General features: G+C 30.8%; 2 protein-coding genes across 24 annotated transcripts in view; one reads left to right on the top strand and one right to left on the bottom strand.

Annotated features, from left to right (window-relative positions):
• The window catches only part of LOC132730795 (beta-galactosidase-1-like protein 2), a 32,793-nt gene extending 27,257 nt beyond the window's left edge, over window positions 1–5,536 (bottom strand). The window contains exons 1-3 of the mRNA XM_060716811.1: window positions 5,380–5,536; window positions 944–1,534; window positions 216–284 (exon numbers count right to left, since the gene is read on the bottom strand). Of these exons, the coding sequence (XP_060572794.1) occupies window positions 216–284; window positions 944–1,521 (647 nt within the window). The 5' untranslated portion in view covers window positions 1,522–1,534; window positions 5,380–5,536. The remainder of the gene's footprint in view (window positions 1–215; window positions 285–943; window positions 1,535–5,379) is intronic.
• An 885-nt stretch (window positions 5,537–6,421) lies between these two features.
• LOC132730805 (rho guanine nucleotide exchange factor 11-like) overlaps window positions 6,422–24,822 on the top strand; it is a 120,937-nt gene continuing 102,536 nt past the window's right edge. For 7 of the 23 annotated variants that reach the window (XM_060716830.1, XM_060716836.1, XM_060716837.1 and 4 more), the window contains exons 1-4: window positions 13,168–13,790; window positions 16,157–16,308; window positions 21,702–21,763; window positions 23,360–23,467. In XM_060716830.1, coding sequence (XP_060572813.1) covers window positions 16,175–16,308; window positions 21,702–21,763; window positions 23,360–23,467 — 304 coding nt within the window. In that variant the 5' untranslated portion in view covers window positions 13,168–13,790; window positions 16,157–16,174. Of the gene's footprint in view, window positions 6,805–13,164; window positions 13,791–14,323; window positions 14,521–16,156; window positions 16,309–21,701; window positions 21,764–23,359; window positions 23,468–24,822 lie in introns of those variants that run through there. The other 16 variants (XM_060716845.1, XM_060716838.1, XM_060716834.1 and 13 more) reach the window with 8 other exon arrangements.

Here is a 24,822-nt window from a genome sequence, read left to right as displayed (position 1 = left end):
TTGGAGATACAAACTTGCACCCAAAAATTTTTAATAACAAAAGTGTGACACTGACTTGAGTACAAAAGCTCTGCCTATTCTTCGCATAGTCAAGCTCAAAATGAGTGACACCACATTTTGTATAGACTATGCAATTCAACGTTCGAATCTCAAGATGAATTTAATATTAACACTTCAATTATTTTTTAATCTTTCATTATTTATAAAAAAATTACCTTATATCTAGAATTCCCCCAAAATTGAAAACACCAGGCTGTTCCTCATGCGAATTCCAGGACACATATCTGAAAAGGAAACTAGTGTTTGAACAAACCACATCCATCATATTTGTTATAAAGATAATTGACTTGTTACACTACCAATTATAAATGGTCATAGGTTGTATAACCCCAATTTAGAGTTGCTATGCCAAGTTTGTTTATGCTTACAACCATTTATATATATATGGCTATAGGATTAGGAATATCAAATCTAAATATATTGCAGCACATCTGCTTTTCATGATTAGAATAAATTTGAAGTAATCATTTTATAATATATACAAGCACTATAGAGTCTAAAATAGATAATATACATGTAAATGTCACAATTTATTAGTTTATTGATACATTTTGTTCAATTATAACATCTGATCAAATACACATTTTGGTATATAATAAACTATAATTTATAATACAAATAATCATTAATGATCCTATAGATCTTACAAACTGACTCCTTCTTACAGTGACCATTTCAGGTTAAAAATTCATCCACATTTTCTCATTTTATTTCATACTGAAGTGTTAATCTTACAATCTATACACTTATATACTATGTGGATATGACATGTTATTATAACATTCTTATTTACATATCAGATTATAATTCAAGAATTCCAGAATTAAAAGTAATCTATTTTTATAATTTGTATCTTATTTCAACTGAAAATTTAAAAACTCACGTTTCCAATGTATTCAAGCCACATGCTTTCATTTTCCGCATACGATCCTGCCAGTACTCTGGCATGACTCTAAAATAATGCATGGCACCACTGAGAATACGGAAAACTTTTCCATCCAGATAAAATTTACCTCCTTTGAATGTCAAACTTCCAGTGCTTGTATATGGTTTCTCCACCTTTTTCAGTGGAAATTTCTCCACCTTTTTTATTGTTTCTTTTTCCTGGTCATGAACAGACCGACCACTGTCAATCTTTTCTCCATTATCAATAGCACTCAATACCTGTTTCAGTCCAGTTTCTGTCAGGCCCTGCTTGTGATCTTCATACACCCATTTTGAAACTGTCTGCACTTTTTGTTGCGGTGGAACTTCGGCTGGGGTTTCAGTGTAATTAATGTACATCCATAACTTCCAAACAATTATTAAAGCAAGGATAACAACAATAACTTTTTTAATCAGCGCATTCCTGTAGCGCATAATTTTTTGGTTCGCTTTATTTTTACTTTCGTCTTGTTGCTCCATTATTCTGACTAAATCTTTATTTCTTCTTTTTTGGGCATCAATGTGTACAGAATACATTCTTCATTACAATCTGAAAATACATAATTACATAATTCTATATAAAATGCATCTATATACTTACCTTTGTAATAAACTCATTCCAGCTGGAGAAGGATAAATTTTCTGACAGCTTAATATTTAGTCCTTCCACATCCATTGACTTCATAATTTAATTCACTTTCAAAAGAAATATAAATATATTCAAAGAAAACTAAAAAAAAAAAAGAAAGAAAAGTTTCCAGATAATAAAGCTTAAAATAAAAGATACTACTGTTTTAAATCATATTAAAAATGTCTAAATTTCACTGAAACAATCTTTGTCTAAAACTAGGTCTACTAAACATAGTCAACGGGCTCATCTCACAAACTGTATTGTATTTTTAATTTTCTTCAATTTAGTAATATTATTAGAAACTATTTCTGCCCAAGTTTGATATTCAATAAGTTGTCCCCATGTTCCAATCCCGATGTCCCAACCTGTATAAAGTTCCTGTAGTCTGTAAGATGATTCTGAGCTCTGATGGAAAGGCTCTCTTAAAGGCCCTGTTCTTTTGACAAACTTACTCCACTACTTCATAGTTGGTTCATTTGTTTGATTTGTGTATATAACAAGTTAGAAAGAGGCATATTAATTACTTTTCTAGAAATATGATTTTTATGTGATAAGCCCGATCGGGTTTTAACCAGCTTGCTATAAGAATATATTTAATTATTTCGGGTACATTTTATTTTGGGTTCAAACATGACAAACTAGTAAAATATAAATATTCAAACGCATTAAGCATTCATTCTCGATTAAATTGCTTTTGCATAAAATGTTATTTGTCTCAGACCTACAACAATTGAAAACTGATGTCTTTTCTTTATGATTTCTAAAAAAAAACAACATTATTTACCTGTAAAATGCAGTACGGAAGTTGACAACCATTTTAAATATCACGTGATTAGCACGTGACTGGTTATATTCCGAAATCGGATCATCTAGGTTAAATGGTACTAAATTTAATGTTCAGGAGAAAATCTGGGAAATAATATTCTCATCGTCGGATACCCACGATTGATAAACATGTCACATAACATCTGATGAATGTTAATGGTTCGGCCGTGGGTATCCGACGATGTAATATTCTGTCCCAGAGAAAATTTACTTTGAACAGTGTTTAAAAATGACGTTTGAAATTATGTTTTGTCAAAGGGACCTTTCCAATTTTAAACTCTTTGGTATATATTTAACTCATTTAATTGGTACTAAAATCTGGGATCAAAGCTAAAATGTACTATCCTGTTAAATCAACGAATTACATTCGCGCGATTTAAAGATTCAAAACATAATTTCATTTAGTGTTATTAAGTCGGTATTAATTCCGCCGCTCGACCGATTAATAAAATTAACGTTGACTGAACATTAACATATTAACCTATACGAAAATGACTGAATTGTGTGAGCCTGTTCATTGACCTTAGTGGGGTAAATGCAACCTACTGTCTGTCTCGTTCCCCAAGCCCACCACCCCCACACAGAGTGAGCTCGCCTGTTCATTGACCTTAGTGGGGTAAGTGCAAACTATATTGTCTGTCCCGTTCCCCCCACCCCACCCACACACACCATAGCAACGGCTTTAGCAGATTTCTTGTTATTGTAACATGTAAATTTAGGAGCATCCGCAGATCTGTTCCTTTGTCAGGAACCATGGCTGGAAACTTCAGTGCAACACATACTTTATTCCCATTCCATGAAAGTTTTATGTTTACATGAAATTAAGTATACTACTTGGACGATGATAGTTTTAATATGTTCCAAACCATGAACTTCTTCATTAGCGAGAAGATTAGCCAATTTAAAAAGCTTTTCATTGACTTTTCAGAGGTCATCGATTATAAAAATCATCTTGCTAACATTGGTCTACAAAAATCACAGAAATATGGAGAACATTGAAAAATATCTTGTGCGTTCAATTAATTAAGACTTAAAATATCGCTTTACACGAAGAAAATGGTCTATTTTGAAAAGCAAATTACTTCGATTCTACTTAAATTGTTTCGGTTTCGCCCGATGAAAATTGCAATGGTCATTTCTTGTTAAGGTTAGATTTTTGATTTATTCATATTTCTTCGTTGCGCAAAAGTGGCGTATCCGAATGAACATAGTTACCAACAGGGTCTTTAAAAATATTGTTTAAAAGACCCTGTTACCACCAATACTCAGCGAGATTTGAAGTCAGTTTACAAAGCAATGTATATTATCAAACCTTATTATTGTTTGGTTTCGTCATTTTTACCTAACATTAATTATCTACTACTGGTATTTTTTAAATTCTTCCAAAAGTCGCCACGACGCAAACATTTACAGCAAATCATTTACAGCAAATCATACGTAGTTATATTTACGATTAATTAAATATTGATTATTTGTTGAGAATTACATTGTACTTCGATCATCAACATCTTGCGACTTTATGAATTAAAGAGTTCGAAACGAAAGTTAAGTGCATGTATGTAAACGTTGGTATTGAAAATCTATTCAATATTTCAATGCATAAAATGGAAGAGGAGCTAGCATTTAAACTACACACATACATCCTAGCCATTTTACAAAAATTAACTGCACGAAATAATAACAAAAAGGGTATACTTTGTACATGATTTATAATATCTACAAATTTGTCTCAATTTGACTAAAATGTAGAAGACATTCCCTGGTAAGAAGGTAGGAATAATCGTAAACACATATAAAAGCTTTTATGGTGTACTTCCTTCAAGTTTTTAAAAAGTTAAAAAAAGTGAATATAAACACCTTCAATTTTGTGTGTACATATTAAAATCTTGAAAATTTAATTGAAATCAAATAAGCATGACGATCATCGATCTACCATTACCTTGTTAAACTGATTTTATCTATAAAGAAACGTGAGTACAAATGTATACATACTACCGGTACCTTTTTACATATAACAATTTCCAAACATTATTAGAATATTAATACTAATACTATTGATATATGAACAAGATTAGGAAAAGTCAATTTGATATAAAACCATGCACCAGTTTTGTTCCTAAAAGTTATAATGCCGTCATCTAAATTAGGGCTGACATTGATGGACAATTTTGTATGGATGTATCGAGGTACAAATATCGTGGTGTTATGCATGCTTGTATTAGACAATACAAATACTACAAACTAACAGAAAGTTTGTTCTTTCTATTTATTTTTGTCACTGACATTTGAAAACAGAGTGTAAAGTTCAAGTTAGCCAACAAAATTGGAAAAAAGTGACTTCTCTTATTAGGCAAAATAGAGAGGTATTTTCACTAACAGAAATTAATAAATTTTAGCTTGTATCGATATTTGAAAGTGTGTATCAATATTGTATCAAATGATGAATATCGATGATATATCGATATCGCGATATTCAATGACCTCCCTAATCTAAATTAACCATCATATCAAGCTGTCGTTGAATCATTGTATCAAAATTGCCTACTTTTTGGACGTTACAAAACAATGCAGCAAAGGTGCGAGTACATATATAATATTTACTTCGTTATTTCATTTTTTGAAGAACTGTATTGCCTAATTAAATAGTGAGTTCGAATATATGGGAATAAATGTCTAAAATGCTAAAATTTCATTTTTATAATATTTAACTTTATTGTGTTTAGGTCGTAATGAAATCTAGCATTTATCTTCCGACGGTTAATTTACTCTTAGAACTTCAAAGTTTTAGAACAAAGTTTCATTATAATGGAAATATATATAGTCACGCAGTTTGAACAATGAAAACAAACGCTTTTTTTACTTGTGAATTAATGAGCATTCTTTTGACTTTTATTTTAAAACTACAATGATTAAACGTGTACGACATAAAGAAGACAAACCTTAAGTCCATTTCATTTCCACATCTTGTTTGTAGCCGTTTTCAAATGTCATAGCTCTATATAACACATGTTGCTCTCAGAAATGGAGGGAATGACGCTACGAAACAATCAACTTTTGTCGATTTTACAACATGTTACACCAATGAGCGCATTTACTGTTGTCAAGAATGAGTTGATTTGTCTATTTAACCGCAAAAAAATCGAAATGGTTATTTTGAAAGAAGGAAGAAGAAGATGAAGAAATCAACATAAATAAATAACTTTAAAAAAACGACTAAATTATGTTATTAATATCAGTTCAACAATATGTCAACCATTTTAACATTTTTGTTTTTCATGGATGCAAATCTAGATAAGTGACCACCAATTATCAATATACTGTATATCCTCATGAATTAAAACTGAAAAGCCTATAGCACTTTCCCAGTTAATTAAAACGATAACTTAATTACTTTGCCTAGATATGCATGCAATATTTATATTTCAACTAAACTAAGTCCTATTAATTTCTTTATTTATTTCATATATGTTTTCGTTTTTCTCGCGACTTTACTTAAGACGTGCTTTTTCTTTATCAATTTTGTGAAGAACTGGTCAATCTAGAATAAATCATAATTATTAAGACACACACTTAAATATTTGAAAGATCCTGTACAACTTTAAAGGTAAGACTATAATATTTTGTTTCCACACAGGCAAAAAGACCTTTCCCGATTTTAAAACCTTTTTCATTTTGCCCTTTCCCATATCTGCACATAAAGAAAAATTTATTGACCGTATTCGTATTTTTTTTCCAACATTTTTTTTCAACCAATCATTAGCCGGATATCCTGAAGTCTCGTTCCTTCAAAAGTAGTACAAGTCAGTGCGGTATTCATCCGCAAAGTAGTACAGAATATTTTGCATAAATCTGATAAGATTCTGGTGTTTAACAAGTGATTTTTTTTAAGTAATTTAAAATTAAGAAATAATAAACGTAGTAATCGATAACGGTTTATAACCATCACTTCCGCTGAAGTAAAATCATAATTGACATTTATTTTGGGATTTCGAGACGTTGTTCGGTCAAATATGTCTGAAATTTCCCTGACCGAAGATGTCCATAAAAAATGTAGATATCAAGAGAATAGAAAAACCCTTAAATAATTGCAATATTGGATTGACTACAATAGTAAAACAAGTTATTTATTAACCAATGTATGAGATTGTCAAATTTATATTTATTTGTTATAACATAGACTTTGATAGTGTAAATAAACATAATTTTGACCTGTGCAGTTCTTTCCGAGAACTTTGTCGAAAACAAGAGACAACCATACTTTAGACTGGTGTGGTATGAGTTGCACATTTTAGCAGACTTAAAACCAGATAAATTTGTTGTGATACAGTGCAAGCTGTCCATGCTGAGATGCCTCTCTCGGAAAGGTGAGTTCCTGTTTACCTGCAGATGTTTCACTTCCTGTTTTACTTATTTTCTATTTCTTGTCGAATATTATTGACAAAATCTCTTTCTCATTCCTATCATGCATTGAATGAAATTAAAAACTTGCTCCTGTCTGCTATATACTTAAAAATGTGTACATGCTGTAAAGATGCATTTTGAACAATTGTTCTATCTTAGAATCTATCTATCTCTATAAAACCCCTTATATATGACAGTCAAGTTTGTGTGTTACTATCACAAAACATTGCAAATGTAAGTTGCCAACACTACATGCTCCACAAATGTTACTTCCTAATGTTTTTGTTGTTTTTTTTTTTTTCTTCAAATGTATTTTTCAATGTCTAAAACAATATGGTAAATTGGTAGTCAAAATATATTGACATGCCAAAGCTTGATTCTGAGATATTTTCGTTCTTGGGCAGAATCTCGCCTTTATTTTAGAGGCGAGATATTGCCCAGACACGGAAATAGCACAATATCTTGTCGCGCAGTATACTCGGTTCCTATGGTATCAAGGGTTCTATGATATCAAGGTATTTAAATTTTCTGTGACTGCTAGTAAAAGAAACACATGATGATGCTAATATTTGTAAAACTTGCACACTAGATTCATTTTCATCTGCCAATGAATTTAATTTGATGAATAATGAATGTATTAACGGCAAGAACCCTATTTTATAAAACCTTTATATTTGACTACCATTTTCCTTAATGGTTTTTACACAGTCAATTAAAATATGTTATAAACACATATACTGACATATAGTCTGTTCATATAGTTTTAATTTAACAGCAAGTTAACTGTTGGAAGTTTTTCACAACTTAACTTGAAAGTTTTGACTCATCTATCCTTCCATACTTGCTTTTTTGGGGATTACCTTGATACCGTAGTAACCTCCTCTGAAATTACCCAAAATGGCAGACATTGAAAATATTCTAAAAAATTTCATTTTTATTGGTTCTTTTGAAATAAGTTTTTGACAAACAGTTCTGGAAAAGGTTCACTGATAAGATGGACGAAAAATCTCACTCTCTTATGATATTTATATTTAAATATTTTCCGATTAACGTTAAGTACCTTGATATCATAGAACCCCGGGCTACAATCAGTTGGACTAGGTAAATTGGTAACAGACAGTTAAGAATTTCCACATGTTCAGGTTCAGGTACTGTTTCCCAAAAACATTAAAAGTGTATTAATTTCCTTTGAAAAAGAGGGACTTAGGGAGAGCTCTGATAGTCTATGTATCAAATATAAATTGTGGATTTTGTACAAGAATAGAATTCCAAGGGTACACTTTAATTGCTTATTATCTAACTTTATCGCAACGTTAGACTTGCAGGATTATCTAAATTTATCGCAACATTAGACTTATTGGGTTTATAAAGTTTATTATTTTGAACTTCACATACATTTTAAGAAAATGACATGCCAAAAGTAATATTAAAATAATTGAACAGTAAAATCTCTTATCACGAGAAACTTGTAGTTTAAGTGATAAATAAACGTTATTCTTCTATAAGAGGGAAGTTATGAAACAATGACAAATTCAAAATATTAAGTTGTTTAATGTTTTACATGTTGATTTATCTGTTACTTTTGAAATCTTTGACAATAAAATAGACATAGACTTGATAAAAAAGTATTTCTGGATAGTCTATGTATCACATATAAATTGTGGATTTTGTACAAGAATAGAATTCCAAGGGTACACTTTAATTGCTTATTATCTAATTTTATTGCAATGTTAGACTTGCAGGATTATCTAAATTTAGCGCAACATTAGACTTATTGGGTTTATAAAGTTTATTATTTTGAACTTCACATACATTTTAAGAAAATGACATGCCAAAAGTAATATTAAAATGATTTAACAGTAAAATCTCTTATCACGAGAAACTTGTAGTTTAAGTGATAAATAAATGTTATTCTTCTATAAGAGAGAAGTTATGAAACAATGACAAATTCAAAATATTAAGTTGTTTAATGTTTTACATGTTGATTTATCTGTTACTTTTGAAATCTTTGACAATAAAATAGACATAGACTTGATAAAAAAGTATTTCTGGTAAATGATATTTTCAAATTATAACAATGCTTTCAGCATGATTTAACAAGTTAGCTTATTATGGACACACCACTTCTAAATAGTAGATGCATGTTTACAGTGTAGGTGTGGTCATCTTTATTTAAATTAAACCTGCTTTCCAAAGATGTCATTAAATATTAAAAATACCACCAATCAGGATTCAAATTCGGGTTGCATACAGGTGAATTTTGAAAATTGCAAGTGACTTGATCTTAGTTCTTACACTTGCAAATTTTTACAGATGAATGTTATATGCATTGGCAGGATGTTGCTACATTTTGACGAATATATGTCAACAGAAACTTTGATAACAGGGGATAAGCAGCTCTAAAAATATTTAATGCCACCGCACGGAGCTTTTACGTTACTGAATGTTTTTTTACATTTTCATCCATCACTGGATTACAAGATATTTTTTGCCCCTTCTTTTGATACTAATGATGAAGTCATTATACCATGGCTGTGTGCTCATTGCGTTAATTTTCTGATTTCATAGACATATGAGAAAATACAAAAGATAGACTTTCCTTACATAAACACATTGTGCAAAAGTAATTAAATTAATTTTAGAAAAAATGATTATTTACGAAAAAATGCAAAATCTTATTCTATAAATATATTAAATAGAAATCTTAAATAAAGGTAAAACAATGTGATAATTGGTTCATCTATATCATAGCTAAAGTTATATTGATAATGAAAATGAGCGGTCCAGTTAGCTCAAAGGTAGGGCATTGGACTGTTAATCAGGCGACCAGAGTTCGATTCTCGGAAAGTGCAGGTCGGTTCCGTGTAATTGAACATGAAATCCATTCTACGGTCATCTCACTGTACCTCTGCTCTGGCATGTACAGAAGTTCGTTAAGAAAGTATATGCAACCAGTGCTGGTAAACTGTTTGATGGCATGCCCAGGAATGTTGCAGTGGCTGAACTGTGCTCTGGTAAATTCAGTGTGGCTGGCTTTCGTGATCTGGAGTGAAAAGTACCACCACCACCACCAAAGAAACATATTTACATTTGTCTAACATTGAATTTTAAAGAAATACCGTACATCAAAGTTTTGATTCTTCAATGTCTTCAATAAATAATTCAGTATTTTTTTAAAAATTATTCTGTGAATAATAAACATTTCTTTTTTAGATTTGTTGAAAATTAGTCATGCAAGTTGCTCCTGTGATTTAGAGAATGAACTATTTTATATGACTACCAGGTATATATCTTCTGACACTACTTTAGTTTAAGGTCAAGGTCATACGTCTCTGATCTATAGAATTCTTATCTGCTCCTGAACCAATTGAAATATGTTCTTGAAACTTATCCAGTGTTCAATGTCATAGAATAACTGTCCACTTCATGCCTCATGAATTCATTGAAGGATATTAATGATATGTGAGTTTAGAGGACACATAGAGCCCACATTTAAAGGAAACTGAAGTTCTACTATTTAATTAATTATACATTTGTCATAAAGGTGCAAGAGAGAGCTTTCACTAGATTTGATTTGATTTTATGTTTGTGCTTTGCTATTTGATTAATTTTGATTTGTAACTCAGGCTATGTTGTGTAGGAAATACTTAAAAAAACAATATTTAGCTACATTGAAAGACACCCAATTTTAATGACACAAGACTGTCTACAATTTGTTGTTTGCCTTCCATTTTTTAAGTGCTGCGTTTTGATTGGATAAGCAAGAGTGCTTAACCAGTGAAAAGAAAACTTTTGTTTAATATTAAAAAAAGATATTTTCACGAAAATAGTGACAACGAATCAAATCAAAATACGGCCTAGGAAAAACAGTAGTTTAATTCTTTTTTTTTTTGTGAACATACTTTTTTCTGTTTTGTTATATATATTCATGTGCTACAGTCATTGCTTTTGTTCATCTCTATAGTATGCACATAATTATGATAGACAAAATATATATACGAAGACTATCATCGTATGTGATTGTATATTTTTTTATTATTTATTTTTTTTAAAGTATACATGTATCATAATATGTTGCCATTTATTGTTTTATACCTTTAATAATCAAGAGAACAGCTGATACATGACACATATATTCTATTTATAATATTATCCTGTATGTATATTCTGCAATATTTATATAACATGTAATATATATTTCACATAACACTGGGAAATGAATTCTTGTTAATAATAATGGGAAAGTGAATGATATAGACTACATGTATGACGTGTTTGTGCATTATCTATTATCTGTACAGAATATTTATGCCAAAAGAATTATTGCATTTCAATGTAAGCATTGTAAATTACTACAGCTTACTTGGTATATGTTATATATACATGTATACATGTAGCAGAAGATAAAGCAGTAGAGGAAACTAGTATCAGTAATTTACAATCAGCATGTAAAGTTTCAAGTCTCTTTTTGTAGCATTGTTTTGATAATTTATTTTTGTAAATCATTTTGAATTTTTTTTTACAAGTATTGTTGACATTTGAATTAATAAATCCATGCTATAAAGTATCTACCTTGACAACGTCACACTATCCGACTTATTTTTGAGTGAAGTTATTTTTATCTTTCTTTTGGATCATGACATTGGCTATGATAGGATTTTAATGATAAATTGCGATACAAAACATAGGATAACTCTTAAGTTGTAAGCAGATTGGATGGCATTTGTAATGACAGATTTTTTGCTGTATTGTTAACTATCTCATTCATTCACTTTTTTGTCAGAGGTAACTCTGTAAGAAGTAAGTTGTGATATTTATTAAAGATTACCTCCCTTGGAGTACATTAATTATTTTTAACTACTGTGTTATAGACTGGAATTTCTATATACAGTTCTGCAATGGCTCATTCAGTGAAATTTTAATCAGTTTTGATTGTAACAATTACCTGATTTTACTGTATTCTGTATCCGGAGAATATAGGATAATTTACATGCTTTTGAAGAGAATTGAGAAATAAAATATGTAAATATTATAAATATTAATCTCCATCTTTGCTTAATAAATGACACATAGTGTTATATGTGTTACCATTAAAACCAAATTAATTCAATTAATCTAATTGATGTGGAAAAAACATAAACCAATGTCAAAGCATTTTTCTCAACCCATCATTTGCTGTAGGTGCTGTACATGAAGCTGGTTCCCTTAATTGTTTCTCAATAAAAATGATGCTGGGAAGCAGTAGCAAAGGAAAAAGGTGAAATTTGATATGTTAACATGTGTTTATGTAGGGATCTTTCTAACATTCTCTATGGGAATTTTGTACTTTGTGATAGTCAATAAGTGTACAAAAGTCGATGAAAAATTGATAAGATTTTTGTTTTCTAATACATGTATATTGAAGAAATGTTTTATTGAAATGTCTTTGGATTAAGAATTTTGTGACAGGGTTATTATAAATACACTAAAAAAGATGTGATAAAGCGGCATGTAAAGGGTTTATATTCTATGAGTGTGTGCTAATATGCAGTGAGTAGAATTGACCTATACCAGCCTAGAAATACTGTGTACATGTACACTTTACACAATATGACCTTTGAATGATTGTACATATTAAAGACTGTCTTTGTGTTAATGAATAGATATGTAAATGTGTTGAATAATTACTTTAATTATGGAAATTAATTACCAAGCTGAATAAAAAAGCTGCTTTAAATGAAATATATATATGATTTGCATTGCCATTGTTCTATAGAAGTGTACATGTAGGATACACCCTTTTCTTTGTGGAATGAAAATTTTATCCTTGTGAAAGGAATTACAAAATGTTTTAATTGGTATTCTGATGTTATGTTCCATGTAACAAAACTTTCCTTATATCAATTATGGCATTTCATAATTACATGTAGATATTTCACTTAAATTAGAAAAGATGTTAACAGTTACAGAAAGTACTTTGATATTAAGTGATATTGTTACCCAGGGAAAGTATATAATCAGGGAAATTAATTGATATTTGCGGACTATTTTATTGAGATCTAACTATTTTCTCTAAACTTCACGATTTGTCATGAGTATTTTATGGAGAACTACCTTTAATTACTGGTTCAATAGCTAAATATAACCAACAGCGATGGTTAATTTGACTTAAATGTATTGAATGTGATCAAGCAGAATATGTACACATACTACAAAAATGTAATCAAGCACAAACATTTATAAGGTCAGGACTTTAAAGTGAGTCTTTTCCCCTCTAGGCTGTAGACTGTGTTACAACCTTATCCGTTTTAGTTTTAAGTGGTAGTTATCTTGAAGGGTAAGGATGTCAAATAAATACACAGTCTATCAAGTTATTGAAAGGGAAATGTGTAGACAGTTATCACAGTATTGTGATTAAATTGTTTTTATTTAACAAACACAACATTGGAAATACTACGTCTTGTGACAAACGTACGATAAGGAGACAGAAAAATAACAATTTTCATGTGCTATAACAAGAGGAGTTAATACAAATAGTTAAGGAATAGTGAAAAGATAGTTTTGTATGATGTGCTGTTCAGTGATACAGGAAATTATTCTGTGTTGTTGGTAATGATAATGAGCGTCATCTTAGTTGACATAGTTTGTTAAACTCATTGGCTACTTGGATACAAAGCAATGATGGGGAATCGGGGAGAATGAGCTGTGATACATGGAAAGGTCAATGTGTCGATGTTTTTGTAGCAGAGTGTGATAGAAACAATAGAGAAAATAAGCCACATGAGATGATTAAATCAGTGTAGATCATTGACTTCAGAATTATACCACTTAAATACAGAAAATATAGTCAAGTGAAATCTTTTATTGGTCATTTTAGGAAATGTTTTCTAGTCATTTTTCCTTTCTGAAATGAAAAGTTAATTTTATATAGTGTATAATATAGAGACTTGAGGAAGGAACAGAATGGCTGGTAGGTCAAGTATTAAATGCATTAATAGTGAACTGTTTACTCCTTCCATGTTGTGGTAATTATGTATATAAATAGAAAGTTGTATACATGTAATGTAGCGTATGGTACGTGACAGAACCTTAATCTGTAATGTAATTAATATTTTGCACTGGATCTTAATGTTCATTCTTCAAGCTATGCAGTTTGGTAATTATAATGTTAGATTTGGTACAATTAAGTGCTTGGCTCAGGTCTGTAGTTTGTTTTGGTCCATTTAGTAGCTCAGGTTTAGGTTGTCTACCAGTTTCTAGACAGTGTAGTTTGCTGATTTTATCATTTAGTAGCTTGTGCACAATTTGTAACGTTTTGCCAAGTCATATAAACATGGTTTCAGTTGAGTTGTTTGTCTAATTACGGTGTATGTGTTGTGCATGTTCCGAGGTGTACTGCATAATCGTTCATAATGTTATGTGTTGAAATCAGTGAAGCTCAACGTTTGACGATATTTCGACTGTTTGTGAATAGTTTTGCATCAACGTATTTAAGATGGTGACAGGATTTAGATTTGTTAATGCGCTGTTGCTTCGTCTCATTTACATATGGAAATTTACGACACTTTCCTTTGATTGTCATATCAAATGTTGATCGGATTAGTTATTGACAATTTCTTGTATGATAAAATAGTATTATAAATATCTCCACCATGTCATCGAGCTAGGTTTCAAGTGGATTTATTGTTGACTCATTTCAAGTTGGTATAGTAAAGTTAGATTTCACTTAGAGGAAATTGAGACTTGAATCTATGTAAACTGTGCTATTAGGATGTTTATGAAACTTTCTTTTACAACTGAATTTAAATTCGATTTCTGATTAAAAGCGTTTTTATTTTCAAGTAGAAGAATGAAAGATGCATCCCCCTACAGCAATGATATTAGCTGTTTATCTCCAATTAGTTGTTTACTTGTAACAGTTTAAATGTTTAATTGCATTCCCATTTCAACGTAAAACATCAGATGTGAAATTTATTTTAAGACAGTCGCTTTTAATGATTGTTTTTGTTTTGAAATACTTTATCTTACTCTAAACTGCGGAAATTCAAGTCATACTTTAGTTATGTTAGGAAGAGGGAAATTCCAAAGATGTATGAGGTGCTTAAATAGGACAGCACCATTCCTTTTAGATTGTCTTTTGGCCTAGTTTAAGGAATACATTTTTTCCAGAAAACATTCTTTAATAATCTATGTTATGCTTTAAGCATTTATCAATTTCAAAAAATCTTTTACATCAGCTACATGCATGTCTAGAATGCTCCCTCCTACTTTTAGCTTTCAATTTTACCTTTATCCCCTGAATTGTCTTTACCCAAATTAAACATTTAATAATTCAATTGAGAACGAGACTCAATTGGTTTTTATTGAAATGTCTAAAAATACTTTTTACTTTGGCCTGTATTTGTTTTGGAATTGGCTAAAATACTATATTTACCTGGCATACAATATACATTTTCTGAAAGGAATGTCTGGGAATGTACTGTTAGTTGTTTACTAGAGAGATATTGTTTGTTTCTCTGTTCAGCATGACAGGATCATTGATGTTACAGATAAACTTATAATTGTCTTACTTGACCTGTAATTATGCTTGAATTGAATGCCCTGTTTATCTCCCATTGCTATCATTGCCTTTAAGTTTAAAAGAAAAATGAAATTCGTCTTCTATCACAAAGCTTGCACATGATGTACCTATTTCTGATTTTCTCTGGCATAATGTTGGTTACATCATTTAGAAGCAGTATGTTATGTGTTCTATATCTTTTAATTTGAGACAGCATTGGTAGCAGCAGGTTGGCTTGTTTCTAGCCAAAAACATGTCATTTATGTGAACAGTTCCTTCTAGTAGATATTTTGTGATATAGACATCTTTCATGGGCAATGTATATATATTATAGTTAAAAAGAAACATATTGTGTTTGAATAAGCTTTGTTTTTGAATAATTGTTGCGACTTTATGTATGCACTTAGTGAACCAGGATACTAAAGTGTCATTTTTTGTGTTTCATCCTCTCAGTCATAAGTATAAAGTTATATTATTAAGATTTTTCTTGGCTCTTAGTTATACCATTAGTCTTGTATCTTGACAAGGTAAAAAATTAAACCAAAAGGTATAGTTGTGTTATACTTATAGTGTATATATATATGTCAGTGTGTCAAGTGTTGAAGAGAAAAAAGAATATATATTTATATATGTGTGAAAAAAGTTGGAAATTTAATAATTCTCTGTGCATTATATAATGTGTTGAAATTAGTTGCAAGTGTTTTTAGTTCAAAGAAAGGGAGAAAAAGTGAGGAGTTGTTTCAAGTGTATTCGTTTTTCTCTTTTCTGTGTTGAAGGATTTACAAGCAGGAGATATGCCTTTGAAGAAGTGGCGTTCAATGGATATATTTAACTTTTCTCCAAGAGAGAACCCTATTATGGAAAGTATAAGTAATAAATTTGCCGAGATATCTCAATCACATGCTGGCACCTTACTCAGAAATCGCAGGTGAGAACAAATCAAACTTTGTTTATTTTCAGTCTGGAAAACGAAAAAAAAGGTCAAACCATAGTATAAGCATGTTACTGTAAATTTAAAGGGGTCAATGAAAAGTTCTTGTGTGTAATTTAGGTAATATGAAGTCAGCCAACAAAAACAAGGTCGCTTTGAGATGGGAAATTACATAATATATAGCAATTTGGTCCTTGTGTTTCCATTCCTGGTCTTAAAATTTTTTTTTAAATGTTGTTAGAATGCAAATAAGTATAGAAAAATATAATTGGCACTGCAATTAAAACTGGCATGCACTTAAGTCTTATTATTGCAAGAGATAGTTCAACATGTGATTAAGTCCTATACTACATTCATTTGTATAAAGACCATATTTAGAAAACATGCCATTAAAGGTCACTATTTTATTTCCTTATTTGATAAAAATAATGTAAAATTAACAACCATTTCTGAGATCAGTCCTAGTTGTTAAGTAAATAACACATTTGTTCTTAATGAAAGTTAAAACATTAAACTTATACTGAAGAATAGCGTTTTTAAGCCTCAACTCAAAGCACACATGAGTATGACTATCTATAGATGACACTAGTGCTGATTGGAAGTTCCAGGAACTGAGGAAGCGGACAGCTTAAAAGTACTTGATAACAGTTTGGAATCTTAATGAATTAAATGAAAATTTTTAACTGCATGTATTGTGTTTGAACAAATTCTAACAATTTTACAACAATAAACTTGTTGGTATGTTACATTATGTAAATATAAGTTCAATTAATTATGGACAAAAAATTTAAAAAGTTAATAGAAGGCACAATCATCACAATGTTCATTGCGAATTGACTTAAACTTTCCCCCTCAGCTTTTATTGAAGATAAGTGACAATGTGAAGTCATGTTTAGTAATATGGTTAAGGTGAAGGGAAAACTTTTGTCATAATTATTATTCTTCCCATTGTTCTGTGTTATAACACAATGAAAAAAATATTCATTGTTTTGTAGAGAATTATGTATTTAGGTGTATTAACATGTTTGCAGACATATAACATGATGTTTGTAGAGAGAACTCTGATAACTCTATATTTATATATTATCAGGAGATGAAAGAGAAACTGTTGTTTTTTTTTGTGTTTTTTTTCACTATTTAATGTAATTTAAATTTGAAGATACCATGTTGTTATGTTGATAAGATATGATAATTTGCCAAATTGTTGTAAAACTGTTGTACAATGATAAGAAACTAGATTGTGTGTGCTTATTTGAGTGCATGTACAATTAATAGATCAGTTTGAAATGATGTAATTAATAAAAAAGTATGACATTTCAATTGTTCTTAATCCACAAGAAAAAGACTGGGGACTAAGATGGTTTATCCTGGGACTGGTCAGTATGGGATTGTTTATCATGAGACTGGTAAGAATTAACACTCTGATTAGAGGGTTTATCCTGGGACCGGTCAGTATAGGGATTCAGATGGGTTATCATGGGACTGGTCAGTATGGGATGGTTTATCCTAGGACTGGTCAGTATGGGAACTTATATTAGTTGGTTTATCATGGGACTAGTCAGTAAGGTCTCAGATTAGATGGTTTATCCTTGGACTGGTCAGTATGGGGACTTATATTAGATAGTTTATCCTGGGACTGGTCAGTATGGGGATTCAGATGGTTTATCATGGGACTGGTCAGTATGCAATTGTTTATCCTACGACTGGTCAGTATTAGGACTATGTTTTAGTTGGTTTATCATGGGACTAGTCAGTAAGATCTCAGATTAGATGGTTTATCTTTGGACTGGTCAGTATGGTCCAGCTGTCATCTTGTATAATAACACACTCTTATTAAAATAAGTTCATGATTATGCAGCACAAAATTAAAGAGGTCCAATGAAAAGCTGCAGTGTTCAGTCTGCTCCATCGTTATCCTGAGAATGATTTAAAGGCCTGCAGACAATTACATATGTTATGAAAAAACAGCCTTTTGCAAGTTATTCTCTGATAGTTGACAATCATGAATTTAATCTTTGTCATATGGAACATCAAAGCTGGAAATATGCATTCCATTTGATATTTGTATTGTATGTGTCGTTATCAAACAGTGAATTGTTCTCTGATTCAAAGTAGGGAATATATTTACAGAATCATACGTACCCACGCATTATAATTTATATCACAAATATAATTTACATTTTTGAAACATGCTAGTTGTGTTTGAATTACATGTTGACAGACAATATTGTAATATTTTTATGAATATGTAGAGGCTATTAAGGTTAATTATCACCATAGAAAAATTACGATCTACCATTGTTCTTGACTAGTTATTTGACATTTACACAATATATTTCGTACATTGATTGAATTATAAGTCATGGCAATTTTTGGATAGAAGTATACAATCTGTAAATGCATTTCAGTATTTATTGAAAGTGGATATACTAATAATACTATGATATTGTTACAGTGGAGACAGACACAGACATTATTTTATCGCTGACACTTAGGCCAATGTTATGTTTATAAATTATGTTAATTTTGTTAACTAGAGCAGCAAGAAAAACTCTGTCTTATTTGAAAATTCATTTGCATAAAATTTGTCTGTCAAAATCTATGCAAACTAAGACACATTCATTTATTCAAGTATTCTACTATACAAGGGTGTTTGTGCATACAGTATTATTTACTTACCAAATATAGTGTCATACAGTATTAAAAGGCATTTTTCACTCATCAGGGGCTGTTTTTAGCAGGGTTCAAATATAAGTTTGCATTCTTGCAAACTACAAGAAAATTTTGAATTTTTTTTTATCAGAAAGTTAATTTTTTTCAAGAGTCATTTTCCAAAAACATAAAACAAAGTTAAGAGCATGTATTTCCCAGTGTGAGCATCGACAGGATGCTGTTTCATTATGATGACTATTACAATGTGAGCGTTTTTGAAGCTGCCTGTTCTGTCAGAACAAGCTCCTCTAGGTAAACGCTCAAAGACTTCTTCCGTTTGGATAAAACTAAAACTATTTTAGTCAGTTTTCATGATGACTGTGAGAAGGTCAGAGAAAAAGATTCTTTCTAGAACGTTTTGTGTTCCACATATTCCAAAGTTAGACATATTATTTGAATGCGTACATTGTATATAGGAAAACTATTCTATGCTCAGTGCTGTACTGAATTCTGCGTGTTCATATAAGTAGGTACCGGCTGGGTGGCTGAATTCATGCACAGAGAGTCTTCCAGTTTTCTGCCATTTATAAGTAAAGCTTAAGAAAGATGTTTATTCCATTGACTTTATCAGTGTATCATGTTAACCATTAAGCTGCTGTATTTATGTATCGGATTTAACTAGCTTAAAATTTTGAACAGTCTAAAGATTTATTTCAATATCAAAAGACAAAATGCTGCCAACAGTATAGAGCCTGGTCAGACTCACGCAGCACAGATCCAACCCAAGTTGTATACAGGTGGCAAGGGCTTATCCCTCTTGATTCCTTCAGGTTTATAGGGAACAAAAAATAGAATTGACTTAAAGTATTTAGTGGAATCAGTTTCTGTTTGTAGTTTGTAAACATTAAAATCAAGAAACTATGGAAAGCCTGTAGTACCTTATCATTTAGTGTTTACATTCTTTTACAGATTATATTGATTGGTTTTTTCTTGAGTATGTCCAATACTATAAAAAGAACAAAGTTACACTAAAGGGATTGAAAAGAATGTAACAGACATCAAATTTGTGCTATGTTGCGTTTGTAATGCCAGTTTAGAAATGATAAGATTAAGAGAAAAGAAAATATTTCAAGAGATATTGTCACATTTCCTTGTTAGCAGACGGACAGATTTGTGAGTCAGAGACTATTTAGTTACTGCCAGCAGAACAGTGTTGACGTGGAGGTTACCGAGGCTGTCTATCAATATGATACATGATTAGTTTTCTAACTGCTGAATTATAATAGTTGTACAATATATGTTAATATATCTGTGAACTATGCTGTACATTGACCTAGATCTGTACTGTATATAGAATGAGTAATTTCTATAATTAATGTATGACTCATAGACACTTTAAACAGGAGCAAGTCTGAAACAACATAAGACTGGTTCCCTTACATAATTATATTGCAGAATTTTTCATACAAAGTTTTCAGACATTTGCCTGAAGTTCAGGTTTTTTTCCCTACTCTTGAAAGGTTTCTTTTTCTAAAAAAAAAGAACACCAATTAAAATAATAACTAAATTCTGGGTTTCCAAGGTTTTCTGATATTTTTAACCCATTTAAAAAAAATTTGAATTCTGGTGACAATGATAATTGTGATGAATTATCATCATCATCATCATCATAAGCTGAATTGTCATCATTATCATCATCAGCAATTATCATTATTATCTGTATTTAAAGACACCATCAAAAATTCAGTTAGTATACAATGTTTTATCAAAAACATATTAAAGTTTGATTTCAACATATTGATTTTAAAGACATTTTGCATGGTAAATAACATTATAATTTGATACCATTTCATGCTATATGTGATATAAAACTTCAAAAGGCATTCATTTGAGTGTATTGAGTGAATTAAAATAATAATCTTTCAATGCCATGAAATGATAGTGAATATATACATAAATATTTAAAAAAGGGAAAAAAACATCTGGAAGAAAACTATATTTCATGAGAATCAGCAGTGTGATTTTCTTCATTTGGCAGCTCTGATTTACATATACCTTAAGTATATTACAAAGAACCCCCACATCAAAATACTAGAATCAATGAGTGAATGGCTTTTGTTCTTATACATAGGAATAGCTATAGTTCTGATATGATGCAACATGTATTTTATAAGTACAGACTGAGATGAATCATCATATAGTATTACATAAACATTACTTCTTTAACAGGAGAAATCATTGTTGTCAGTAATTCATCTTTTAAGTCATATATAAATTAAAGTGAAAAATATTAATAAAAAGGTTAAACAAGCTCTAAAAGACCTAAAAACATAAAATTATTTTTTTACATAGATCAAGACTTGTGAGCTCTTGAAATGTAAAAATCTGCAAAGGATAGTGAAAGAAATATACTCCCAATTAAATTGAAAATTAGTAGTTAATGCAATTTTTAGCACTTTTTGAGTGCAATGCTTTTCATTTTTGTGTCATTTTGCACAAGTAGAATAATTATTCTGGAAAATGAGGATGAGGAAATGAATTGAAAATTTGTGCAGAAGTTATTATTTTATACTATTAGACATACATCAAATGGTATACAAAGTTTGGGGAAAATGTTTCTGGTCTTGTCACATTAAAAAAACTGAGTGGAGTCCCTTTAAACCAAAATTAAGTTCAAACATCCAATGTTGAAAACTATAATTAAATTATTATATGGTATATTATTGTTTTAATTTCAGGCTGGGCAGCCTTGGTAGTGTGAAGAGTGCAGATGATCAGTCTGAGCAGACGGACAGTGCTAGTAAGTCAAGTATCTATTATCTCTACTCCTTAACCTGCTGAATTTGTGTAATTTGTGTCCATTTAAAATTCTAACGATTTCAAAATCAAAATACAAAAATAGAGCTACCAGCAGTGTAGAGTTTGGTCAGACTTCATGGATGTGCAGGCTTGGCTGGCAAATGCTAATCACTTTAATGTTGATAAAAAAAGTGATTACTTTTTCGACACTGCCCCCCATCAAAAAGGTACATCAGGATGTTGCCAGAAGGGGGATGTACCCCCTTCTGTTTGGGGGGTTTGAAGGGGGACGGTAGCCCCCCATCATCACCAAAAAGATTTTGAACATGTGACAGGCTAAATAAAAATGGCCTCATGGTAACAGGAAATTAAAGATTGAGCATGCTGTTACAGAGGCTATGGTCCAGTCAACATTTGTGCCAAGTTTCATCAGTACTGAAGCATTTTTCATTGTTTCATAGCAGTTGGAGGCTTTTTAATGAAAACGGCCATTTTTCACAATGTGCTCATGCGGTTAAGGGTTAAAACAATTTTGGCTGAAGATAATTATGCTGATAAAGCACTGAAAGTGCTGCGAAAAGAAATGGATTTTATTGTAATCTAAAATATCTTTTTCCTTAATTCATGTAAATGTATACAAAAATTGACCACAAGACACTCTGTATGATTTTGACAATGATTTATTGTATTTGGGTTATTTTTGGTAATTAGTAATTCATTAGGGCCGCCATAGTCACTTACTGCAGATCATATACCCTTCACTTCTTAAAGTTAAAAACCAGTTTCTTCTGTTTGAGAAATAAATGTCCGTTTCATAAACAAAAGTTAATAAATGGACAAATATTGAGATTGGGGCAACTTTGAGTTTGAGGTAAATGTCATTGACTTATCAGGTATAAAGTGACTGCACTCACCTTTGTCATTTTGGTTTGTATAAGGTGTAAATTTTTCTTGCGTTGGTGTTTATTTTGTCAGCCTACGTAATGTTGGGAATATAACCCTTGTTATTACCTTATTTAGTTACATTACAATGCAGTGGAAAATATAATCATGTTCTTATGTAATTATTAGCTTTTCACTGCTTTTGGTTTGAATCCCTCCAGGGATCTTATCTTTTGAAAGAGCTATCAAGCTAGCATACAGAAGGTTAGTGGTTCTACTCTTGTGTCCCTGATTCTCGGAAATAATGTATTGAGGAGAAGTTAAGCGTAGCTCTTCCTCTACCAGTACAATTGGAAAGTCATCAAAAATGTTGATACAACCTAAAACACAATAAATCAACTATATAATGAGAACAAGATAAAAATAAATATTTTAACAAAAAAAGGATTTTCTGTTATGCTTTTTGTAATAAAAGTCCATGATTAGTTTATTTATTGTTCTTGTCATTTTTACATATAATTTCATATTGTCATATGACTGATTTTCTGTCTGGACTTTCTAATACTTATCTCTGCAGTAATTACAAGTTAATAATGAAATTGTGTTTCAATTTAGTGCCATACCCAAACAAACTGTACTAGAAACAGTGTTATAAAATCTTTGTATTTGTAAACACTGAATGGACAATATTTTAATAGAGTTTTATTATTTTCAGACTCTACGGTACTGCTTCAGAGGACTGCCATTATTCAGAAAGATGAAAAAGGGTATGGGTTGACAGTGAGTGGGGACAATCCTGTCTATGTGGCAAGTGTGAAAACTGGTGAGTTGTCTCCCCTGTTTGTTTGTTCTTTTTAACTGCTTTCATGATTTAAACAGGTGTCAAATGATGGATTGCGCAGGTGTTGTGAAACTTTTATTTAAGCAAATTCATTATAATTTTAAAATTAGCAAATACAAAATAACAGGTTTGGTGTTTGTATTATTATGGTTACCAAACAGCTGTTGTCCTAGATTATTTTTGTGATGATATATTAATAGCATAATTGAATAGTATAATATTTGTCATAAGATTTTACCAAGGATGTACCTACCTATTCTGAAGATGATTTGGTAAATGAAAATTATCAGCACATAGTCAACCCACACCACCTTAATAGGAACTTTACCATTAACCTTCTTGAACTGGAAGTGATTAAACTTTGCCACCAGTATAGAACCAGGTCAGCCTGCATGTCCATGTAGTCTGACAAGGCTTGTTACTTTTGGTAATTCAAATTTTGCATTTGGTATAATGGACTGTTCCAAATTCAAAGCTGGGCAAGTCCATTATGTAAAATTATGTAGGTAAAGGGGTTAAGAGGAGTCAGAATATACTAGAATATCTTTCATCTGTTTAAACAAGATTCCTGAATTTCTGTCACATAATAATACAGATTGTGGTTCTTAGCCATCGCAGTTTTGAAAATTTAATATTCCATAAATTATTATAGTTTGTTAATTTCCTAAAATCATAATTTTTACTGTTGCATATTAGAAAGCAATTTGTACAATTGTAGTTTCATAATGATGATAAAATCTTAAACTATCTAATGATGAACTACTTAAAAATCATGAATATTAATGGGTGACTAATTTACATAGATTTCCTGGTTGTTTCATCTGATAAAGTTGATCAATAAATATCTGTATTAATGCAGTATATCCCTAAGGCATATCCATAAAAGCATATCCCCCTGTGATGAAGCTGTTTTTTATGTATATATAAAAAAACTATGCCAGCATAATGTTGATTATATGACCATGTCAGCATTAAAGTGATTATGTAAACAGTCCAACATGATGTTGATTATATGACTTATCATAGCATTACAGTGATTATATAAACATTCCAAGATAATAATGATTATATGACCATATCAGGAAAAATGGTGATTTTATGAACATTATGGTGAATGTACAAACATAAAAGCAAAATATGCGAGCAAACTGGTCATTATATAAACATGCCAGCAAAATGGTGAATATGTGAACATACGAGCATAATGGCGAATATGTGAACATGTTCTGACAGGTCTTCTGTTCCAAAATTTGGAAGTCAAATACTGCAAAATGTCCAGCACTGGAAGTTACAATATATTGGTAAAGAAGAAAAATGACTCTGTTTTGGAAGTAATA

The sequence above is a fragment of the Ruditapes philippinarum genome, unplaced genomic scaffold (genome assembly GCF_026571515.1).
Source record: "Ruditapes philippinarum isolate M1 unplaced genomic scaffold, ASM2657151v2 ctg1881_1_1_1_1, whole genome shotgun sequence".
Classification (NCBI taxonomy): Eukaryota; Metazoa; Mollusca; class Bivalvia; order Venerida; family Veneridae; genus Ruditapes; species Ruditapes philippinarum.
This window is presented reverse-complemented; position numbering and strand designations above follow the sequence as displayed.